Source organism: Triticum urartu, chromosome 1, assembly GCF_003073215.2.
Source record: "Triticum urartu cultivar G1812 chromosome 1, Tu2.1, whole genome shotgun sequence".
NCBI lineage: Eukaryota > Viridiplantae > Streptophyta > Magnoliopsida > Poales > Poaceae > Triticum > Triticum urartu.
The window spans coordinates 264,802,059-264,823,158 of NC_053022.1; the positions used below are offsets into that span (position 1 = coordinate 264,802,059).

A 21,100-nucleotide genomic window follows, 5' to 3' on the forward strand; every position below is an offset into this window, starting at 1 on the left:
AGCTATATTTTTATTCATCACATATCATGAGTTTTGCTTGGAGCGTCTTGTATTATATGAGTCTTTGCTTGCTTTGCTTTTTAGTTTGTGTCATCTATCCTTGTTGGACACACCTATTTGAGAGAGCCAAAATTATGTTATGATTTGCTAGAATTGCTCTTTGTTCTTCACTTCAATTTTTTGAGCTATGGAATTGCTCTAGTGCTTCACTTATATATTTTTGAGCATGGTGTGCTTTAATATTTTCAAAGAAAAACTCTCATGCTTCATTTAAATTTATTTGAGAGTTAGTAAATTTTTGAAGAAATTCTCTCATGCTTCACTTATATTATTTTGAGAGAAGAAAATTTTTATGCTCATGTTCTTCACTTAAATTTATTTGAGCTTATCAAAAGCAACATATGAAATTAGTCCCAAAGTGATAGATATTCAAGAGTAATATAATAAAAACTTTCATGAAGATCATTGGACAAATTAAACTTGATTCTTTGTAATAGTTTTGAGATATGATGATAGTGATATGCGAGTCATGTTGGTGAGTAATTATGCTTTAGTAAGATTATTGGTGTTAAGGTTTGTGATTCGCCATGCAAGAACGAAAGTCAATGGTTATGCAATGAAATTACATCCTACTCGTGGTGCATTATTCAGTGTTAGTTATGCTTAATGCTCGCTTATGTGATTTTTCGTTTCTTGGTTGGATGCTTCTCAATCTATTTGCCAGCCTTCACTTGTACTAAGTAGAAATACTACTTGTGCATCTAAAATCTTTAAACCCAGTTTTGCCATATGAGTCCACCGTACCTACCTATATGCGGTATTTCTGTGCCGTGCTAAGAAAATTTGTATGTGCCATCTCTAATTTTCAAAATAAAATTCCTTTTTGTGTGCTCGTACTGCTCATGAAGCGACAGGGGTGGCCAGTATTTTCCATGCTAGATGTGTTACTCAAGATGAGTGTTTATTCACTTGTCATTGCACGAGAGTGCAGTGGTAATAGGGATGCCCAGTCCAGAAATGAAAACGAAATTTACTTCATGTTGTCAAATAGTAAATTCCTTGGAAAGTGTTGGTATGGACGGTACCTGTGGATACGGCTAGTCGTGGAATGTGAAAGAATGGTGGAAAAGGGAATAAACTTTATTTTCTGTTTGGGAACCGCCTATGATATATCTAGCAGGGAAAGTGTTGGGAATTACTCGATCGTTTTTGTTGACGGGAAAAGTATGCCTCTCAAAAAAAATTATCTCTCAATTTAAGCTTTGAGCTCTGGCACCTCTACAAATCCCTACTTCCCTCTGCGAAGGGCCTTTCTATTTACTTTATGCATTTTTATTTTTACTTGAGTCTCCATCTTCTCTTATAAAGCACCAACTAAGGGGCACTATGATCATACTTGAGTATTGGATGTAGCTAATATGCGAGTGTGTTTCATGAATGGATTAATGATTAAGCATGATGGGCTAGGGATAACTTTCTTTAGTGTTGATATTTTGAAAGACATGGTTGCTTGTTGATATGCTTGAGTATTGAAATCTTCATGTCAAAACTAGACTATTGCTTTAAACCATATAAAAGTCCAAATGCCCAAGCTACAAAAGAAAAGATTATGTGATGAACATGTTAGGCAACATTCCACATCAAAAATTCTGTTTTTATCATTTACCTACTAGAGGACGAGCATGAATTAAGCTTGGAGATGTTGATACGTCTCCAACGTATCTATAATTTTTTTATTGTTCCATGCTGTTATATTATCATTCTTGGATGTTTTACAATCATTTTATAGCAACTTTATATCATTTTTGGGGACTAACCTATTGACATAGTGCCCAGTGCCAGTTGTTGTTTTTTGCTTGTTTTTTACATCGCAGAAAATCAATACCAAATGGAGTCCAAACGCGGCAAAACTTTTTGGAGAATTTTTATGGACCAGAAGACACAACTTGGGCCAAAGAAGTACCAGAGGGGTGCCTCGAGGGGGGCACAACCCACCTGGGCATGCCTGGGGGCCCAGGTGCGCCCTGGTGGGTTGTGCCCACCTCAGTGGCCTCCCGCACCGCCTCTTAGCCCTATAAATACCCAAATATTCCAGAAACCCTAGGGGAGTCGACGAAACACAATTCTAGCCACCGCAAGTTCTAGAACCAAGAGATCCAATCTAGACACCATCACGGAGGGGTTCATCATCCTCATTGGTGCCTCTCCCATGATGCGTGAGTAGTTCATCATAGACCTACGGGTCAGTAGGTAGTAGATAGATGGCTTCCCGTCTCTCTTTTGATTCTCAATACAATAGTCTCTTGGAGATCTATTTGATGTAACTCTTTTTTGCGGTGTGTTTATTGGGATCCGATGAACTTTGAGTTTATGATCAGATCTATATATCCATGAAAGCTATTTGAGTCTTCTTTTGATCTCTTATATGCATGATTATTTATAGCCTCGTATTTATTCTTCAAATCTTTGGTTTAGTTAGGCCAACTAGATCGATTTTTCTTCCAATGAGAAGAGGTGCTTTGTGTTGGGTTCGATCGTGTGGTGTTCTTTCCCAGTGACAGAAGGGGCAACAAGACACACATGTATCGCTGATATTAAGGATAACAAGATGGGGGCTATTCCTACATGAATATATCTCGTCTACATCATTTCATCGTTCTTATTGCATTACTCTGTTTCTCCATGAACTTAATACACTAGATGCATGCTGGATAGCGGTCGATGTGTGGAGTAATAGTAGTAGATGCAGGCAGAAGTCGGTCTACTAATCTTGGAAGTGATGCCTATATATTTATCATTGCCTGGATATCATCATAATTATTCGAGATTCTATCAATTGCCCAACAGTAATTTGTTTACCCATCGTGTGCTATTTCTTGAGAGAAGCCACTAGTGAAACCTACGACCCCCGGGTCTATTCTTTATCATATTTGCGTTCCGACCTATTATTTGCCTTTGAGATCTATTTTTTATTTGCTTTTATTTTCAGATCTGTTATTCCAAAAACCCAAAAATACTCTGTTGCATTTTTATTTGCATATTTTATTTCACGTTTATTCGAGATCTATCTATCCAATCTATCACAATTTTATCCCGTCAACTTGACAACTTTCTACGCCGTTACTCGTAAGAGGGATTGACAACCCCTCGTAAGCGTCGGGTTGCAAGTATTTATTCTTTGTGTGCAGGTACTGTTTACATAGTGTTGCTTGGTTCTCCTATTGGATTGATACCTTGGTTTCATACCTGAGGGAAATACCTATTGTAGCTGTGCTGCATCATCCCTTCCTATTTGAGAAAATGCCGACGTAGTTCAAGGGACATCAGACAACTACTGTGCCACTCTTGCCAGTTGCTATCCCCGAGGCAAATGTTGCTGCCGCCACCTAAGAAGCAACATCGATCGTTTGGTCTACCTTGGTCGCCCGGTCGCAGAATGCGGCCGCGCTCACGCAACTTGTTAGCACGTGCATGCGGCTACGGCCGCGCTCTTGCCGGAGTGGGCTGCCGAAGTTGCCCTCACGACGCGGGTCCATGTCCCCATGTTTCACCAGCGACGATTAAACAATGAAATGATATTTGCAGAGCGATCTAGTGTGCTTGACGCGCCGGCTGTGGACTATAGTCGACGCACCTTCTCGCGTAAGCCATATACGTATTATACTCCAACGGTGCTCCAAGATATTTTGTCGTGCATCTCACACGGTTGGTGATAATAAACTGTGTGCGATCTACTTGATTTTTCGTCTTGATTTGAAATACATAATGGGGTCACGGCGGCAAAGGAATGTGTTTGAATTGCTAGAACTTTTATCTGCGGTGAACATGCAACTATAGGTGTGCTGTCAAAAAAATTGGAATTATTCAGGGTTCGTTTGGACATTTTTATACATGAACTTGGTTTTCTAGGCATTTCAGGTGCATAATTCAAAATTAAACTGCATGCACATGCTCTGGTGCACCAAAATGGGTTGTAAAATCATATATGTGGCCATGGGTTGATGCTTATGTCCCATGCAAGAAATGAGGATGAATTTCAAATGCCTCGACATCGTGGCTCACCGGCAAATGTTGAGATGCTTGCTTTTGTAATTCTAGTAAATCCAAAACTCGTCTGGAATTCATGAACCTTGGCATGCTATAATAGAATGCCATCAACATGATGGAGTAAAAAAATCGTCCCATTTGGGGCAGGTTTTGGTATAAGCTTCTCACAAGAAGCCTCATGGTTCCGGTAGGGCATGTGTCACCTTTGTGGATGAAACGATATTAGTTGCCTCTTATTGCTTTCAAAAATTTTCTGGTGTCAACATAGAATAACAGGAGTGTCGTGTTAAATTTTGGAATTTTTCGGAGTTTGTTTGGACAATTTTATATGTGAACTGAGTTTTATAGGCATTTATGTGCATAATTCAAATTTGATCTATAGGGACATGCTCCAGTGCATAAAATGGGTTGAAAAATCAAATGTGTGTCCTTGGTTGCATGCTTAGGTCACATGCAAGAAATGAGAATGAATGTCAAACACCTTGCCGCCGTCGCTCGACCGCTAACATTGAGATACATGGTTTTAAAATTCTAGTAAATTGAAAACTCGTCTGATATTCATGAAACTTGACATGCTATCATGAAACGGCATCAACATGCTATGGTAAAAATATTGTCCCATTTGGGACAGGTTTGGGTATAAGCTTCTCACAATAAGCCTCATGGTTCTGTTAGGGAATGTGCCACCTTTGTGGACGAAATGATATCTGTTGCCACTTCTTGCTTTCAAATTTTTCTAGTGTCAACATAGAACAACAGGATTGTTGTGTTAAATTTTGGGATTTTTCAGGGTTCGCTTGGACATTTTTATACATTAACCGAGTTCTCTATGCATTTATGTGGATACTTCAAATTTGAACTACAGGCACATGCTCCAGTGCATATAAATGGGTTAAAAAAATCAAATGTGTGTCCTTGATTGCATGCTTAGGTCCCATGCAAGAAATGAGAATGAATGCCAAACACCTTGCCACCGTCGCTCGGTTGCTAACATTGAGATACATGGTTTTTAAATTCTAGTAAATCAAAAACCTGTCTAAAATTTATGAAACTTGACATGCTATCATGGAACGGCATCAACATGGTGTGGCGACCACGGCAACAGACAGTGGGGTGGCGGCAACGGCGGTCGGCAACAACTACCGCCGGGCAGCGGCGATGGAGCTTATGGTGGGTGTTACACGCACACCCAACAGGGACGCCACCCGCACTGCACTACGCCGGGGACTGCGCCGCCGCCGCGGTGTAGCCTCCTAGCTGGAGTTGTCCTCTAATGACGGCAGAGTGGCTGAGCTACGACGACGGACCGGTGCCATTGGCGATTGTGGGAGAAGCAGATGAGATAAGCTACAGGGAGGGAGGGGAAAATGTGACGCGGGACTCGCCGACCATGAGGGTTTATATAGTAGGTCGGTAAGCATTGGGATTTTGGAGGATTTCGCCGAGTCGGGCAAGAAGCTTGCGCCGTTATGCGTGGGAACCGGCGAGGTTGCGCGGGAACAGGCTCACTGACAATTCATTGGCGCCACTTCGAGCCACCGTTTGGCCAAAAGAACGCCCCTGCGCTGCTCAAGCTTGCGCTCGAAGCCGTCTGCGGTAGCGGGGTGACAAGACGTGCGAGAGGAGGACGAAATGACACATACACATACGGTTAATAAAAAAAACATTTGCGATTTAATTACCTACTACACCCGTCCTGGTTTATAAGTCCTCTTTGCATTTTTGTGCCGAATTTTAACTAGAGATTTAACTGATAAAATACGAATGCATGTCGCTAAAGATTATATTGTTGAATTTGTATTTGAACATAGTTTCCAATTATATTATTTTTATAACATGCATTAACATTTTGTTAGTTAAATTTAAGGTCAAAATATGGCACGGAATATAAAGGGGACTATTAGACCAAGACGAAGGTAGTAGCACATGGTCGCTCTCTATGCAGTGTCGCGAACGATTGTTCGACCACCATGTGATGTGGAACGTGACGCGGTTTCACATCATGCCGCCATCGCGCAACTGCCGGTCGGCTTGTAGACGACCATTCCCTACATGTTCAACTGCTCTATGCGTGTGGTTGCTTGTGGTTGAGGCGGCCGTGGCGCGCTCTGCTCCCGCCCCGCCGCGCACGCTGTGCTCTCGCGTCCCTCCGCACGCTCTGCCCATGTCCCTCCACGTGCGCTGCCAGTGTTTGGGGCCGGCGCACGATCACGTGCGTTTGTGCTGCCATTATGCATGCGGTTTGTGCCGGGCACGGGGCCACGATGCAGTTACCCGCTGTAAAAACTGTCATACGGACGTGACAAGAATTCATGCCGCCCAGCCCCCATTTATTCCCGTGGCCATTTACCTTCATCTCTCACGCCAGATGACACAATAAGCACACCCATGACGACACATACAGAGAGGACATCCAGCGGTTCCGATGGCGCTCCCCGTGGCTCCAATGGTGCTCCCAAAGGCTGGCGATGACAATGGGGGGTAGTACTGAAGGAATTATGCCCTAGAGGTAATAATAAAGTTGTTATTTATATTTTCTTATATCATGATAAATGTTTATTATTCATGCTATAATTGTATTAACCGAAAACTTAGTACATGTGTGAATACATAGACAAACAGTATGTCCCTAGTATGCCTCTACTAGACTAGCTCGTTAATCAGAGATGGTTAAGTTTCCTTACCATAGACATATGTTGTCATTTGATCAACGAGATCACATCATTAAAGAATGATGTGATGGACAAGACCCATCCGTTAGCTTAGCATAATCATCGTTAAGTTTTATTGCTATTGCTTTCTTCATGACTTATACATATTCCTTTGACTATGAGATTATGCAACTCCCGAATACCAGAGGAACACCTTATGTGCTATCAAATGTCACAACGTAACTGGGTGCTTATAAAGGTGCTCTACAGGTGTCTCCGAAGGTGTTTGTTGGCTTGGCATAGATCAAGATTAGGATTTGTCACTCCGAGTATCGGAGAGGTATCTCTAGGCCCTCTCGGTAATGCACATCATAATAAGCCTTGCAAGCAATGTGACTAATGAGTTAGTTACGGGATGATGTATTACAAAATGAGTAAAGAGACTTGCTAGTAACGAGATTGATCTAGGTATGAAGATACCGACGATGAATCTCGGGCAAGTAACATACTGATGACAAAGGGAATGACGTATGTTGTCATAACAGTTTGACCGATAAAGATCTTCGTAGAATATGTAGGAGCCAATATGGGCATCCAGATTACGCTATTGGTTATTGACCAGAGAGGTTTCTCGGTCATGTCTACATAGTTGTCGAACCCGTAGGGTCCGCATGCTTAACGTTCGTTGATGATATAGTATTATATGAGTTATGTATGTTGGTGACAAAATGTCGTTCGGAGTCCCGGATGAGATCACAGACATGACGAGGAACTCCAGAATGGTCCGGAAATAAAGATTGATATATGGGATAATAGTGTTTGGTCTCCGGAAGGGTTCCAGAATTCACCGGAAGGGGTTCCGGATGTTTCCCGAAATGTTTGGGTACTAGAACGCTTTATTTGGGCCAAAAGGGAAAGCCCACAAGGTTTTTGGAAAGCGCAAAAGGAAGTTTTGTGGAGTCCAGGGGCAAGACGCCAGGGTGGCGTCTGGCCCTGGAGTCCGAGAAGGACTCTTGCCTTTCGGGTGAAACCGACTTTGTGGAGGCTTTTACTCCAAGTTTCGACCCAAGGCTTAACATATAAATAGAGGGGCAAGGCTAGCACCCAAGACACATCAAGAAACACTAAGCCGTGTGTCGGCAACCCCGTCCCCTCTAGTTTATACTCTGTCATAGTTTTCGCAGTGCTTAGGCGAGGCCCTGCGGAGATTGTTATTCACCAACACCGTCACCACACCGTCGTGCTGCAGGAACTCATCTCCTACTTCGCCCCTCTTGCTGGATCAAGAAGGCGAGGACGTCATCGAGCTGAATGTGTGCTGAACACGGAGGTGTCGTACATTCGGTACTTGATCGGGACGGATCATGAAGGTGTACGACTACACCAACCGCGTTGATAAACGCGTCCGCTTTCGGTCTACAAGGGTACGTAGACACACTCTCCCCTCTCGTTGCTATGCATCTCCTAGATAGATCTTGCGTGATCATAGGATTTGTTTTTGAAATACTGCATTCCCAACAAGTACACCACACATCACGTAGTGGACACCCACATGAGGGGAAGGACCTTGCGGTGGTCTACACGAACGAGCCGGTCTCGGTGGAGAGTCCCATCCAAACTATGGAGCAGTTGCTTACTAAGGACAAGTACCAAGTGGTTGGCTTTGACCTCGAGTTCACCGGCGGTCGTGCGAGGCAAGATCAGAAGGTTGTCGTCGCCCCGTTGTGCGTGCGACATGATGTCCTCATCTACCACTACCACCTGGGCACAAGGCCTTGCGAGCGTTTCGTCACGTTTATCAACAACACCGACTACAGTCTCGCTACGGTGGACACCACCAACGATCTAAAAGCGCTCAATGTTTCAGGTTTGACCTGCCAAAATCTTGTCAACATCCGTGACCACCACAAGGTCTGGGGCAACACCAAGAACAAACATAACTCCCTGATTGACCTCGCCTCGGCCATCATCAACCCGTACCACATGAAGATGGAGGATGAGAGTAAGAAGGACAAGATCGCCTAGCACAGTGCCTGGGATCAGAGACTGGATGAAGAACACGTCAAGTACGCGTACACAAGCTATGAGATGTACATGCGGATCGTTGACTTGAGGAAGTGTCTTTGTCCTTCCCCAGATGAGGGATCGAGCCACAGAGCAGTGGTGGGAGCGTCACAAGAAGTAGATGACTAGATGATCGTTTCTCCTAGTTTAGAATGCATGCAATTGTTTTATTGAGGTGTGTGCGAATGATCTGTATAGTCACTTATGTAATTGGATGTTTATTTTAGTTATATATATGTTGTTCTTCTACAGACAGAGCAAATCACACGGCTTATTAGCAGCAATTCTCTATGTTATTATTGGTCTTCGCACACATTTCTCATCACGGACCTATTGCCGTGTACCACACACATCTTGTTCGGTTGAACTGTTTCTGTTGTCTTGGCTCATCGCAAATAGTTCATCTGAATGAACTGTATGCCCTCCATCGCACACACCTTGATCTGGCTGACAGTTTCTGTTGTGTTGCCTAATCACAGGCAGTTCATCCCAGTGAACTGTATCCGTATATCGCATACATCCTCATCTGGCTGACCGTTTCTGTTGTTCTGGATCATCGCAAACAGTTCGTATGGATTCACCGTATACCACGCATCGCACACGCAGCTCTGATCTAAATCGTGTTTGATGTGTGCGCCATCGCAAATAGTCCGTCACATTTTGACGGTTTTCTTACACCACCGTTTGTGATTAATGCATCGCAGACAATTTCGTCGAAGAGTCTTTGATTGGACTATCGCGTTTGGACCATCCTGTAGTAGTGCTAGCGAGGCATAATGTGTAGTTTGAAGTGTTTTCATATTTAGTTTCTAACTCCTCAATCACACATCCATATTTCCTAGGAGTTCTAGCATACAAGTTTTTAATGATCACACTCCTAGGAACAAAATGAAGAGATTTATTTTCATATATCTGTTCCTTTATCAAATCAACGAAATTGAGGTGAACACTAATCATTTTAAGGTCTTCATTGTTATTGCTAGGTGTAGCACCATTGTTTTTAGGAACATAAATAACTAGCAATTCTTGCTAGAAGGAGTTTTTTCAATAGTTTTAATGGAAGAAAAAGCGGAACCTAAATTATTAATAATTTCTTCCAACTTATCAATCCTAGCGGGACTTTGCTCCACATTTTCATTAATTATTGGTTCTTTTTATTTTAGCATCTTAAGAGTCATTAAGTGACATGATCATAAATCTTTTTATCCAAATTTTCAATATGCTCCACGGTAGGCATTTTATTTTGAATAGCGTCCAATCTTTGCATAACATGTTTCAAAGTTAAAGTTGTTTCATTAATAGTGATAGGTGGTGATCCCACTAAATTTCCCATACCATTGAAAGCATCCATAGGGTGACTACTCAAAAAATTCCCTCCGTAATAGTATCAAGCACAAATCTATACCAAGTAGTAATACCCACATAAAAATTGTGAAGAAGAACGATAGTGGACCGCTTACGAGTTGATCTATTCTGAGCATAGCAAATCCTATATCAAGCATCTTTTAAATCCCCCCTATTGTTTAAAATCGAGAACTTCATTTTCAGGGGTACATGTAACAAGAGAACTAGCCATAACGATAAAGTGGGCAAGCAAGCAAACAAACAAGCAAACAGAAAAAGGCAAACGGAAAATATTTTTTGTAAATTTTTTTAGAAGTGGGGGAGATGAAAATGAGAGGCAAATAGCAAATAATGTAAATGCAAGGAGATGAAAATTTATGCGTAGGTACTTGATAGATGTTTTGGATGTCTCCCCGACAACAGCGCCAAAAATTCTTCCTGCTACTTGTGAATTGCGTTGGGATTTCCCCGAAGAGGAGAGGATGATGCAGTACAGTAGAGATAAGTATTTCCCTCAGTCAAGAACCAAGGTTATCAATCTAGTACGAGAATTATGCAACACCTTGTTAGCAGTACCTGCACACAAATTAACAAATCTTTGCAACCCAACGCGAACAAGGGGTTGTCAATCCCTTGGCGGTTACTTGCAAGATTAAATGGTGTAGTGATTGATAGATAGATTGAAAAAAATACAAAATAAAATAAATAAATTAAAATTACAGCAAGGTACTTTTAGAATTTTTAATATATGATAAAAGTAGACCTGTGGGTCATAGTTTCACTAGAGGCTTCTCTCTTGAAAATAGCATACAATGGGTAAACAAATTAATATTGGGCAATTGATAGAAAAGCAAATAATAACAACGATATCCAAGACAATGATCATTTATATATGTATCACGTCTGAGACAAGTAGACCGATTCCTGCCCGTATCTACTACTATTACTCCACACATCGACCGCTATCCAGCATACATCTAGAGTATTAAGTTTATAAAGAATGGAGTAATGTCTTAATCAAGATGACATGATGTAGACAAAATAAACTCACACATGAATAAACCCTAGTTTTTTATCCTTAATGGCAACGATACAAATACGTGTCATGTCTCTTTCTGTCACTGGGTTTGAGCATCGCAAGATAAAACCCATTACAAAGCACCTCTCCCATCAGAAAAATCAATCTAGTTGGCCAAACCAAATCAATAGATCCGAGAGAAATATGAAGCTATAATAATAATGCATAAAATAGTTCATAGAAAACTCAAATGATATTCATGGGTAATCTGATCATAACCTCACAATTCTTCGGATCCTAACAAACACACCGCAAAAAATGATTGCATTGAATAGAACTCCAAGAACATCGAGGAGAACGTTGTATTGAACATCAAAAGGGGAGAGAGCGCCATCTAGCTACTAACTATGGATCTGTAGGTTTGTGGTAAACAACTCATACATCATGGGAAGGACTGTAAGGTTGATGTAGAGTCCCTCTGTGATTGATTCCCCCTCCAGCAGAGTGCCGGAAAAGGCCTCCAGACGGGATCTCGCGAGAACTGGAACTTGCTGTGGCAGAAAAGTATTTTGGCTGGCTCCCTGTTGGTTTCCTGGTTTTAGAGAATTTATAGAGGCGAAGTTAGGTCAAACGGGCCATGTGGGCCCCACCAGCCACCAGGGCGTGCCCACCCACTGGGCGCGCACTATTGCCTCGTGGGCCACTGCTCCATCTTCTGGTCCTCTCCCGAAGCTTCCATGGTATCTTATGTCCAGAAAAAATCTCTAAAAAGTTTCGTGGCATTTGGACTTCGTTTGATACTGATATTCTGAAAAACTAAAAACATGCAAAAAACAGCAGCTGGCACCGGGCACTGAGTTAATAGGTTAGTCCTAAAAATGATATATAATTGCTTATAAATGCACATAAAACATCCACGTTGGAGACATATCAGTCCGTCATCCCCGCCATGCAACTAGCCGCTCCGTCTGATGAAGGATGAGCTTGTCTTGCCCCCGCGCAACCGCAGTGTCCAAATCGAACGCCGCCCCCGCCCTCGCGCAACCGCGGTGTCCAGACTGAACGTCGCGTCAAGGACGAGCTGACATCCCCGCCACGGTACGTCGCACCACCACGCCTCCAATGCCGCGACATCAAGGAGGAGTTGTCACCTACGATCACAAAGGGGGCCGAATCCTCCATTACCTCGGAGGAGGCGGTTACGCCAGCGCCTTCGCCTCTAGGGCCGTGGTGTTCGAGGCGGAGCACGCAGCGCAGCGGCAGGCGAGGTATGACAAGTGAAATGCTGGTCGTCACTCCGCGTTCGCCAAGAGCGACATGGCATCGGAAATGGATCCAAAACGATCCAGACCTTGTCGCCGCATGGGCGCTCGACCGCTCCGTGACCACCGTGGAGAAGGCCGCCAGGCGCCGTTGTCGTCTTGACGGCGAGCTCGCCAAGATCGGCGAGGATTGGTAGCTTAGCGACCGCTCTGCGAACACCGGTCGCGACAAGGCCGCCTCCAAGGCTCCGAAGGCCATGTCGGCACTGGCCACGACGACCCTTCGCACGACGCATCAGGAGACGGAGAGGCTCCTCCGTGAGTGGAAGGCAGCCGTCGGACAAGGATGCCGCGGCCCTCCGGTGACGTAACGATGCTGGAGGGACGGGGACGACAACACGGACAACAATGATGGTGCGGCAGGGCAGCTGCGCGTACAAGGTGGTCGTCTGGTATAGGGTCTAGTTTTTTTAGTTAAATGATCGAAATATCAATCATTGTATTTGAATGTTAATGAAACTCGTTGTGTTCGCATGACGTTCGGTTGATTCGAATGCGACTAACGTTAGATGACGTCCTCATCATTGGTGTTCGTGGACTGATTCAGTTGTTCCATGGGGCAAAATTTCGTGTTTTGACCCTTTTCTAAAACCTATTCGTGATCTTCTCTAGATTGAAATTTTTTCGAGATCTGACCCTTTTGCTACCGCCAGAGTCCATGGCGGCAGGGTCTAACAGCCTACCGTCAGCGACTTTGGCGGTTGAAAACATCACTACCGCCAAACGGGCTGACGGTAGCCTGCACAACCTACCGCCAAAGTGCTTGACGGTAGGCACGAGCACACACTATGTTCAATACTTAGAAGGTTTTTGACGATAAGGCGTGCAACCCTACCGCTAGGGTCCTTGGCGGTAGGCTGTTATACCCTACCGCCATGATCCCTGTCGGTAGCAAAAGGATCAAATCTTGAAAAAAATTCAAACTAAAATCAGATCTATCTTTAATAAGTTTAGAAAAAAAGTCAAAACACGAAATTTAGCCGTTCCGTGGATTGCAGGCCCTTATCGCCGAACAAGCACACGTGCGAACCATCGAACTCGGCCGGGCTGCTAGTAGACTGCTCGGTCGCCGCACGTGCCCCCCTCGACTGCTGAGGCGAAGCGAAGAAGAGGTCGAGACATGGGCCAAAAGGTTAATTAGGGGAGGATCTCCCCTCTGATTGGTTGCATTCTTCATTCGACAGTACCCCCCTTTCCACGCTACTCGTACCAAAGAAAAAAAAAACGAGCCTGTCACGGCCTCAGTCGTCGTCTCGTCTCTACACCCAAACACGCCGCCTCCACCGTGCTCCGTCCACCTCGCGCGCCACCTGCTCCTCCCAGCGCGCAGCCTCCTGCTTCCCCCAGAGCTCGCCTCCCTCCCTGCTGACCCTTCCCGCCCCCACCGTCCACCCGCACATCTCCCCGCTGCGCCGCCCTCCGTCAACAACGACGTCAATGGCGGCAGGGCGGTGATCCAGCGGCGACGGCGACCGTGACCGCATGATCGAGCGGCGGTATTGACGAGGATTTCGGCGGCAAACATGGTACGTTGCTTCTGTTCTGTGCGAGCGGCGATCAGCGAATTCGAGCCCCGATCTGGATCAGTCCAGCAGGGTCCGGGATCGGGGTTCCACGGTGGTCTGGACAATCCGATAACCGTGCTTGTATGCTTCAAGGGGAAGAAAGGCACCAATAGTGCATTTTCTGATACATATGTTTCATCGTATGATGGTCTGACCATGACACTAGCTGCTGGTTTGGTATGAATTTTCTGGGTATTTTTTTGGCTGTAATAGCTTAAAAACAGAGCGAATGGGTTCAGTGTAGAACTAAAATGCTTGAATCAGATACATATTGCAGTAGTTCTTACTTTAGTTTGATCCAGTCGGTAACTGATTACTGATGGCTAAGCTTCGGCCCTGTTGGTAACATCTCCGTATCCTCAGTTTGTCAAATGTATTGAAGATTTGACGCATCACTTCTTCCCTTGCCCAAGTCAGCTCGAACATCACCACATTGTACCTGGCACACATCCCACACACACTGGTCCTAGCTAACATTTTCCCAGGCCTCGACTGCCAGCTCAAGGATGCTCTTACATGCATCTCAATTGGCCTCCCAACTACTCCACCTTAACCCAAACTACGAGTGCCAAAAAGATGAAACAATGCGCAGCAGCCACAAAGAACTGGCATTTCGTCAACCTCAACAAGCGACAAATATCCGAAGCTGGTTCCTACTCCACTTTGGGCAGTTGACTAGTTAAGTCTTATGAGTACAATGTCATTTAGCAGAAATGTTCTCTTTAGGACTCTACATAGGGAATTGAGCCTAATGGCACTGACATAGGGGTTATATGATATTACTGACTAGCATCACTTGAGAAAATTAGGATTTGTACTCACTTTTCTGTTCCTCATCTTGAATCATGTCCACCTAAATAATGGGATAATGTATAATGATGCTTTCTGAAAATTTATTTTCATTTCCAGTTTACGTTTTATTCTTTGATGAACAAACTTAGGTTGTGTATTTGTAATTACTAGTTGTAACACTGACACAATGGGCCTGTAGCATTTGGTATTCCATAACTGCTCGACTCTCTGTTTGTCAGTAATGTTGCTCCAGGGTTGTGATCATTCGTTGATATTTTGGCTTGTTATCATTATTATTTTCAGTTTTTGATTCAGTCAGTTAACAATGTCATTCGTTCACAATGCCATGCCCTCCTCACGCGTTTATGAATATTCAATTGTAGGCATCCATGGGCCGCTTTACAGTGGGTTCTCAGGTTTGGGTCGAGGATGCTGATGTGGCTTGGATTGATGGTCTGGTGGAGGAGGTCCATGGGGATGAATTAATAATAAACTGCACTTCTGGGAAGAAGGTACTCTCAGTTTCTCGATAACTTGCATTCTTTCTTGAAAATTAAAATTTAAGAATGTGTATAAACCAAACGTGGATCATTTCTACTCATGCTACCAGGGCTATTACGTTTTTCTCCTGAAATATTTGTTAAATCTCAGTTAATCATTATTTAGCTTCCAACTGTGAATTTGCTAGTGCCAGAATCCTATGCCTGTAGCTTTTAATTGTAAGTTAATGCACTGAAAGAAATTCCTAACTAAAATCAAACATTTGTGCACTTACTCTCAAGTTTTTATCTTATTACAGGTTACTGCCAATGTGTCAAGTGTCTATCCTAAGGATGTAGAAGTAAAACGATGTGGTGTTGAGGATATGACAAGGCTAGCTTATCTGCATGAACCAGGAGTTCTCCGGAACTTGAAGTCAAGATATGGAATGAATGAAATATATGTGCGTTGAGTGGTGCAGTATATGATTTCTTCTTATGCTATTGATATTTGATAATGCACACATTTTCTCTAGGCTGCTAGTTGAATTATCTGATGAATTTACACCTGTACAATTGTCAGTTCTTATGTTTTGTAGTCTACAACATTTCACTTGTGTAGTTGTGTTTACCATTTAGTGTTTGTAGTTTGTACAATTATGGAACTTGGAATTTATCAACACTATTTATGTTTGACCTGCTCTAATTGGTTAGTTGTTAATATGGTGACATTTAATTGATTAAACTGTTCTTCCAGACTTATACTGGGAACATATTGATAGCTGTAAATCCGTTTCAAAGACTTCCTCACCTTTATAATGATCATATGATGGAAATGTACAAAGGAGCCGAATTTGGTGAGCTGAGTCCCCATCCTTTTGCCATGGCAGACCGTGCATATAGGTGTGTTTTCAGAAAACAATGAGCTTTTGAGTTTTTTTTTGTGTGTTGGAATTTGTATATATATCTTAATATACCCATGGTGCAGGCTTATGATGAATTATGGTACCAGTCAAGCCATTTTGGTGAGTGGCGAAAGTGGAGCTGGTAAGACAGAAAGCACTAAAATGCTTATGCAATATCTTGCTTTTATGGGTGGCAAAGTTGAATCTGATGGGAGGTCAGTGCAACAACAAGTACTGGAGGTGAGGCCCTCATTATTGCTCTATTTCTCTTAAACAACCATGAAATAGTGGATACGTGGATTATGGGCTATCATTTTTGACTATTTTGTAATCCATCCCTTCATTCTTCAGGACTGCATCAAATTCGTATTTCATTAATTAAAGATAATGTTATATCACTGACTTATGTTTTCTAATTTACCTGTTCGATTACCACAGTCCAATCCTGTTCTCGAGGCATTTGGAAATGCAAAAACAGTCAGGAATAATAATTCGAGGTAATTAACTTCAATGGAACTATGATTCTGTTACTTTACCTTGTTTTCCTTGATAGTGTTTGTGTATTTAGCAGAAGTTTACGTTTTTCTTCTTACAATATGGCTCTACACATTTCTTGTGCCTCATAATGCAGTCGTTTCGGCAAATTTGTTGAGCTTCAGTTTGATCAGAATGGGAAGATCTCAGGAGCTGCTATAAGGACTTACCTTTTGGAAAGATCTCGTGTCTGTCAAATATCTGACCCAGAAAGAAATTATCACTGCTTTTACATGCTATGTGCTGCACCACCAGAGGTAACATGGCCGACACAATCAAATTAATGTGTAGGATACTGTAAGTGAAATTTGTGGAATCACTATATTTTCTAACTGCCAGAGCCATGAGTTGGTTGCGAGATCTTATGGGTTTCACCTCTAGCCTACCCCAACTTGTTTGGGACTAAAGGCTTTGTTGTTGTTGTTGTTGTTGTTTGTACTATATTGTCTAACTTTCTGCATGCCATCATATGGGGTGCTTTTATGATATGATACCAATATGTTTCTGGATAATCTGTGTAAGAGAAAACTGCAAACTGGGTACAAACATACCATCTGTACATAATCTGTGCCATCAGAGATACTGCGTTATACACTTAGTCAGTTGAGATGCCACATTATTAAATTACTTTCTCTGTAGGAAATAGTTCTTTGCTATTAAGTTCTTCAGGCATTTAACAGCAAGCATAAATAAAATATATAATACACTGTGTTGGTATTGCCTCTTATTTGCTTACCTGTTTCAGTTAGGGTAGCCATTATGATTTGTGCTCTTAGTTGCCATTTTTATCTTTTTTGGCAAACCACATTAACTACAACTTCTGATCTGTACTCAAATACTTGTGTTTCAGGACCGTGAGAGATATAAATTGGGAGATGCCTCATTGTTTCACTATCTCAATCAGTCTAACTGCATTAAGCTTGATGGAATGGATGATTCTTCAGAATATATAGCAACCAGGAGAGCAATGGATATTGTAGGCATTAGTTCTGATGAGCAGGTAGCCCAAGGTTTTGTTTGAAACTAGCTTAGTTCATCAGAAAGGTCATCTTTGCTTAGGATTTCTGTTGCATCGCAGGATGCCATATTCAGAGTTGTAGCTGCTATTCTTCATCTGGGCAATGTGGAATTTTCAGAAGGGAGCGAAGCAGATTCTTCTGTACCCAAAGATGACAAATCCCAGTTCCATCTCCGGACAGCTGCGGAGCTTTTCATGTAATACTCCTGGTCCAGGGTTCTGTCCACAGTATTTTTCGGTCATCTTTGACATGACATGCATTTGGCAACACTCTGCAGGTGTGATGAAAAGTCTTTGGAGGAATCTTTATGTAAGCGTGTTATGGTAACACGTGGTGAGAGTATTGTAAGAAACTTGGATTCACGAGCAGCAGCTCTTAGTAGAGATGCATTGGCCAGAATGGTTTACTCCCGTTTGTTTGATTGGTAAGTTTCAAAACATTAGTCTAGAAGGTACTTGTCATGTTGCCACCTATTATGTCACTGCCATTGCCAGAACAATAACTTTCACTTCTGTTCTTTAGGCTTGTGAATAAGATCAATACTACAATAGGACAGGATCCTACTTCGAAGCTTTTGATTGGTGTGCTGGATATTTATGGATTTGAAAGTTTCAAGACAAACAGGTACTTGTCTGGAATGCTTTTGCATTTGGCCCTGTGTTAGGCTCAGTTTGCAGTTGCTGAACTGTGTCGTGCTGAACTTGTTTATAATCTGTTGTTGGAAAATGGCAGCAAGAATGAACATAATTTGGTTAGCCAACATAAAATATGTAAAAACTGGTTAGTCTAATAAGATTATCACATCCACCACTATGCTAAATGCAGTCTTAATCTTAAGAAAACAATAAATTAGAGTATTTGCTGCAAAGAAATATTCGTTTTATTCGTTGAGTTCCTTTCAGTCAGCAGGAACGTCATTGTATAAATATCTCATTAACTTCACTGCTTAGGCTGCACTTCTGCAAAACAGAGAAACTTGGCTTATTCCACCAAATGAGATATAGCTATTATGTTAAATGTATGCAGTGACTTATATATGCAGAATCAGAATCATAGTTAAGATTTCAAGACGTTTTTTACTGTAAAACATTACCCCTAATAGGAAAACCTTGATGGACTAAACATTGTGTAGCTGACATTAATGAATACATCATGTAGGCTGGAAGTTATATGCGTTCTTTTTTTTGCAGTTACATGGATGTTCTGTTGCAACTGGTTGTAGCAACACGACAAAAGGGTTGCTAATATAGTATTGGCATTTTTAGAAAGATCTCATTATTGGATGGTAGCATTCACATCTTTGCATGTTGTTGCTACAAGCTGCTATATAGTCAATTGCTCAGTTGCACAGAAACATGCTGCTGCTACGAAAGATTGAGTGTGATTTTGCGATTATGCTTTGACCGGGTATCTGTATTACAAAACTGAACCAGCACTGGTTAGATTTATTGATGGCGTTTATTGGGCAAGAAAGAGCTCCCATTTGATTGCTGTAAAAAGTAGAAAATGGTGTGTGTCTCGGTACAAATAGTAGACATGGCATGTGCCTCAGAGGAAACTTGTGAAAGCACGTGAACATGGAAGAAAAATAGGGAAGCATGCTTTTGCTTTTAGGCATGAAAATACAATAGTGTAGAGATAAATCACTATAATATCTTCAACTCGATGCTATCTGCAGAATAATTCTCTAATTAGTAATTACTACCAGTTGACATGAAACTATCTACTCATGATATGGGGGATGATACCTTCTGTATGTTGATTTTTTGCTATGCCACAGTTTCGAGCAGTTCTGTATCAACTTAACTAATGAGAAGCTCCAGCAACACTTTAATCAGGTTAGGGAGTTGAGGTCTAACTGATAAAATGTTCTACTTATGTTATATTATGGTCATTAAGTTTTACACTAATTCTACAATTTTCTGTGAGCAGCATGTTTTCAAGATGGAGCAAGAAGAATATACAAAAGAAGAGATTGATTGGAGTTACATCCAGTTTGTGGACAACCAAGAGATTCTTGATCTCATTGAGAAGGTGAACTGTTAAGTATACTAGTTGTACTACTGTAGTTGTGTAGTTTCTCTCTTGCATATGGTGTTACTTGCATTTTTGCCATACTCTTGTACATGTGCATATCCCGGCCTTTTGGCCCAATAATAAATAATCTAAGGCCCAATTGCTACAACATTTGGTGTTTGTTGCAACATATCTTCTTATTATCTATATACACTTTCCTATATTGATAGTTTGCACTTGGCACACAATAACCTCTCATTTTGACCCTTTTTTCTATATAGAAGTAAAACCCAGAACTGGATGTGAAATTGGCTTTTGGTCAGAATTGGTAAACAGACTAGAATATCTCAGTTATATGCATATCTTGTGATTACATAGAATCCACTGATCGGTTCCAATGAGGTTGAGCCATGCTATGAAATATCATGTCTGATTTCTGATTTCCTGCAATGCAGAAACCAGGGGGGATAATTGCTCTACTGGATGAGACTTGGTATGTACAAGTACTGGTGTAGGTTCCTTTTCTGTTTGATTATTATCTGATTCTTTCTAACATCCCTTATCTTATACTTCAGCATGTTGCGAAATTCGAACCATGAAACATTCGCTGAAAAGCTATATCAAAAATTCAAGGACAATCCACATTTCAGCAGGCCAAAATTTTCACGGTCTGATTTTACTATTCATCACTATGCGGGAAATGTAAGTGTCAAATTTCTCAAGTCTGTCTTAGTGAATAGACAGTTGTGTAGAACACATGTTGGATTTTGTACTGCTGATGCATTCGTCGTAGTGAGTAGTGACAGCAAAACAGGGAATCTCAGACTATACCAGTTTGAATGAAATATAGCTCAAAATCTGTTGGAGCTCTACATAATCAAGAGCCAACAACAAATAAACATACTTCTGCCCTATAATGGGATTTGTATTTTTAAACATTGATTAAACAAGAATTTATCAAGTTGAACTCCCAAAGCTTGATGTCTGCTAAAGAAAGTTTTGTGTGCTGCCCTCTGGTCTATTGAGTTACAATGTTGGATTATAAAACATGGTGAATGCCAAATAACCGTCTAATTTACACGGAGATTTGTGTGATTTTTTCTTTTTTGGGGTTTCTGTTTGTTCCTTGTTGCACGTTTTACGCCTTTCTTACTTTCTTTTATGGGTTTCCATTTTTTTTTTGTTTTCCATTAGTGGAACTACAGTTGCATGTTCGTCGGCTCTGTGTGCAACTGTTGTTTCTGGTTTTTCCCATTCCTTGGTACACGTTTTACGCCTTCTTTATCATTTTTTCTACTTTTTGTTTCTGTCCAGAACTACGGTTGCACGCCCGTCTGGCCGCGC

At 42.0% G+C, this 21,100-nt stretch overlaps 1 protein-coding gene across 1 annotated transcript in view; it reads left to right on the forward strand.

Annotated features, from left to right (window-relative positions):
- Positions 1-13,617: 13,617 nt before the first annotated feature.
- Positions 13,618-21,100, forward strand: part of LOC125507008 (myosin-6-like) — a 31,846-nt gene continuing 24,363 nt past the window's right edge. The window contains exons 1-15 of the mRNA XM_048671713.1: positions 13,618-13,972; positions 15,187-15,315; positions 15,603-15,746; positions 16,040-16,185; positions 16,271-16,427; positions 16,626-16,684; positions 16,819-16,978; positions 17,572-17,721; positions 17,800-17,936; positions 18,018-18,164; positions 18,263-18,364; positions 19,521-19,578; positions 19,673-19,774; positions 20,212-20,249; positions 20,332-20,458. Of these exons, the coding sequence (XP_048527670.1) occupies positions 13,970-13,972; positions 15,187-15,315; positions 15,603-15,746; positions 16,040-16,185; positions 16,271-16,427; positions 16,626-16,684; positions 16,819-16,978; positions 17,572-17,721; positions 17,800-17,936; positions 18,018-18,164; positions 18,263-18,364; positions 19,521-19,578; positions 19,673-19,774; positions 20,212-20,249; positions 20,332-20,458 (1,659 nt within the window). The 5' untranslated portion in view covers positions 13,618-13,969. The remainder of the gene's footprint in view (positions 13,973-15,186; positions 15,316-15,602; positions 15,747-16,039; positions 16,186-16,270; positions 16,428-16,625; positions 16,685-16,818; positions 16,979-17,571; positions 17,722-17,799; positions 17,937-18,017; positions 18,165-18,262; positions 18,365-19,520; positions 19,579-19,672; positions 19,775-20,211; positions 20,250-20,331; positions 20,459-21,100) is intronic.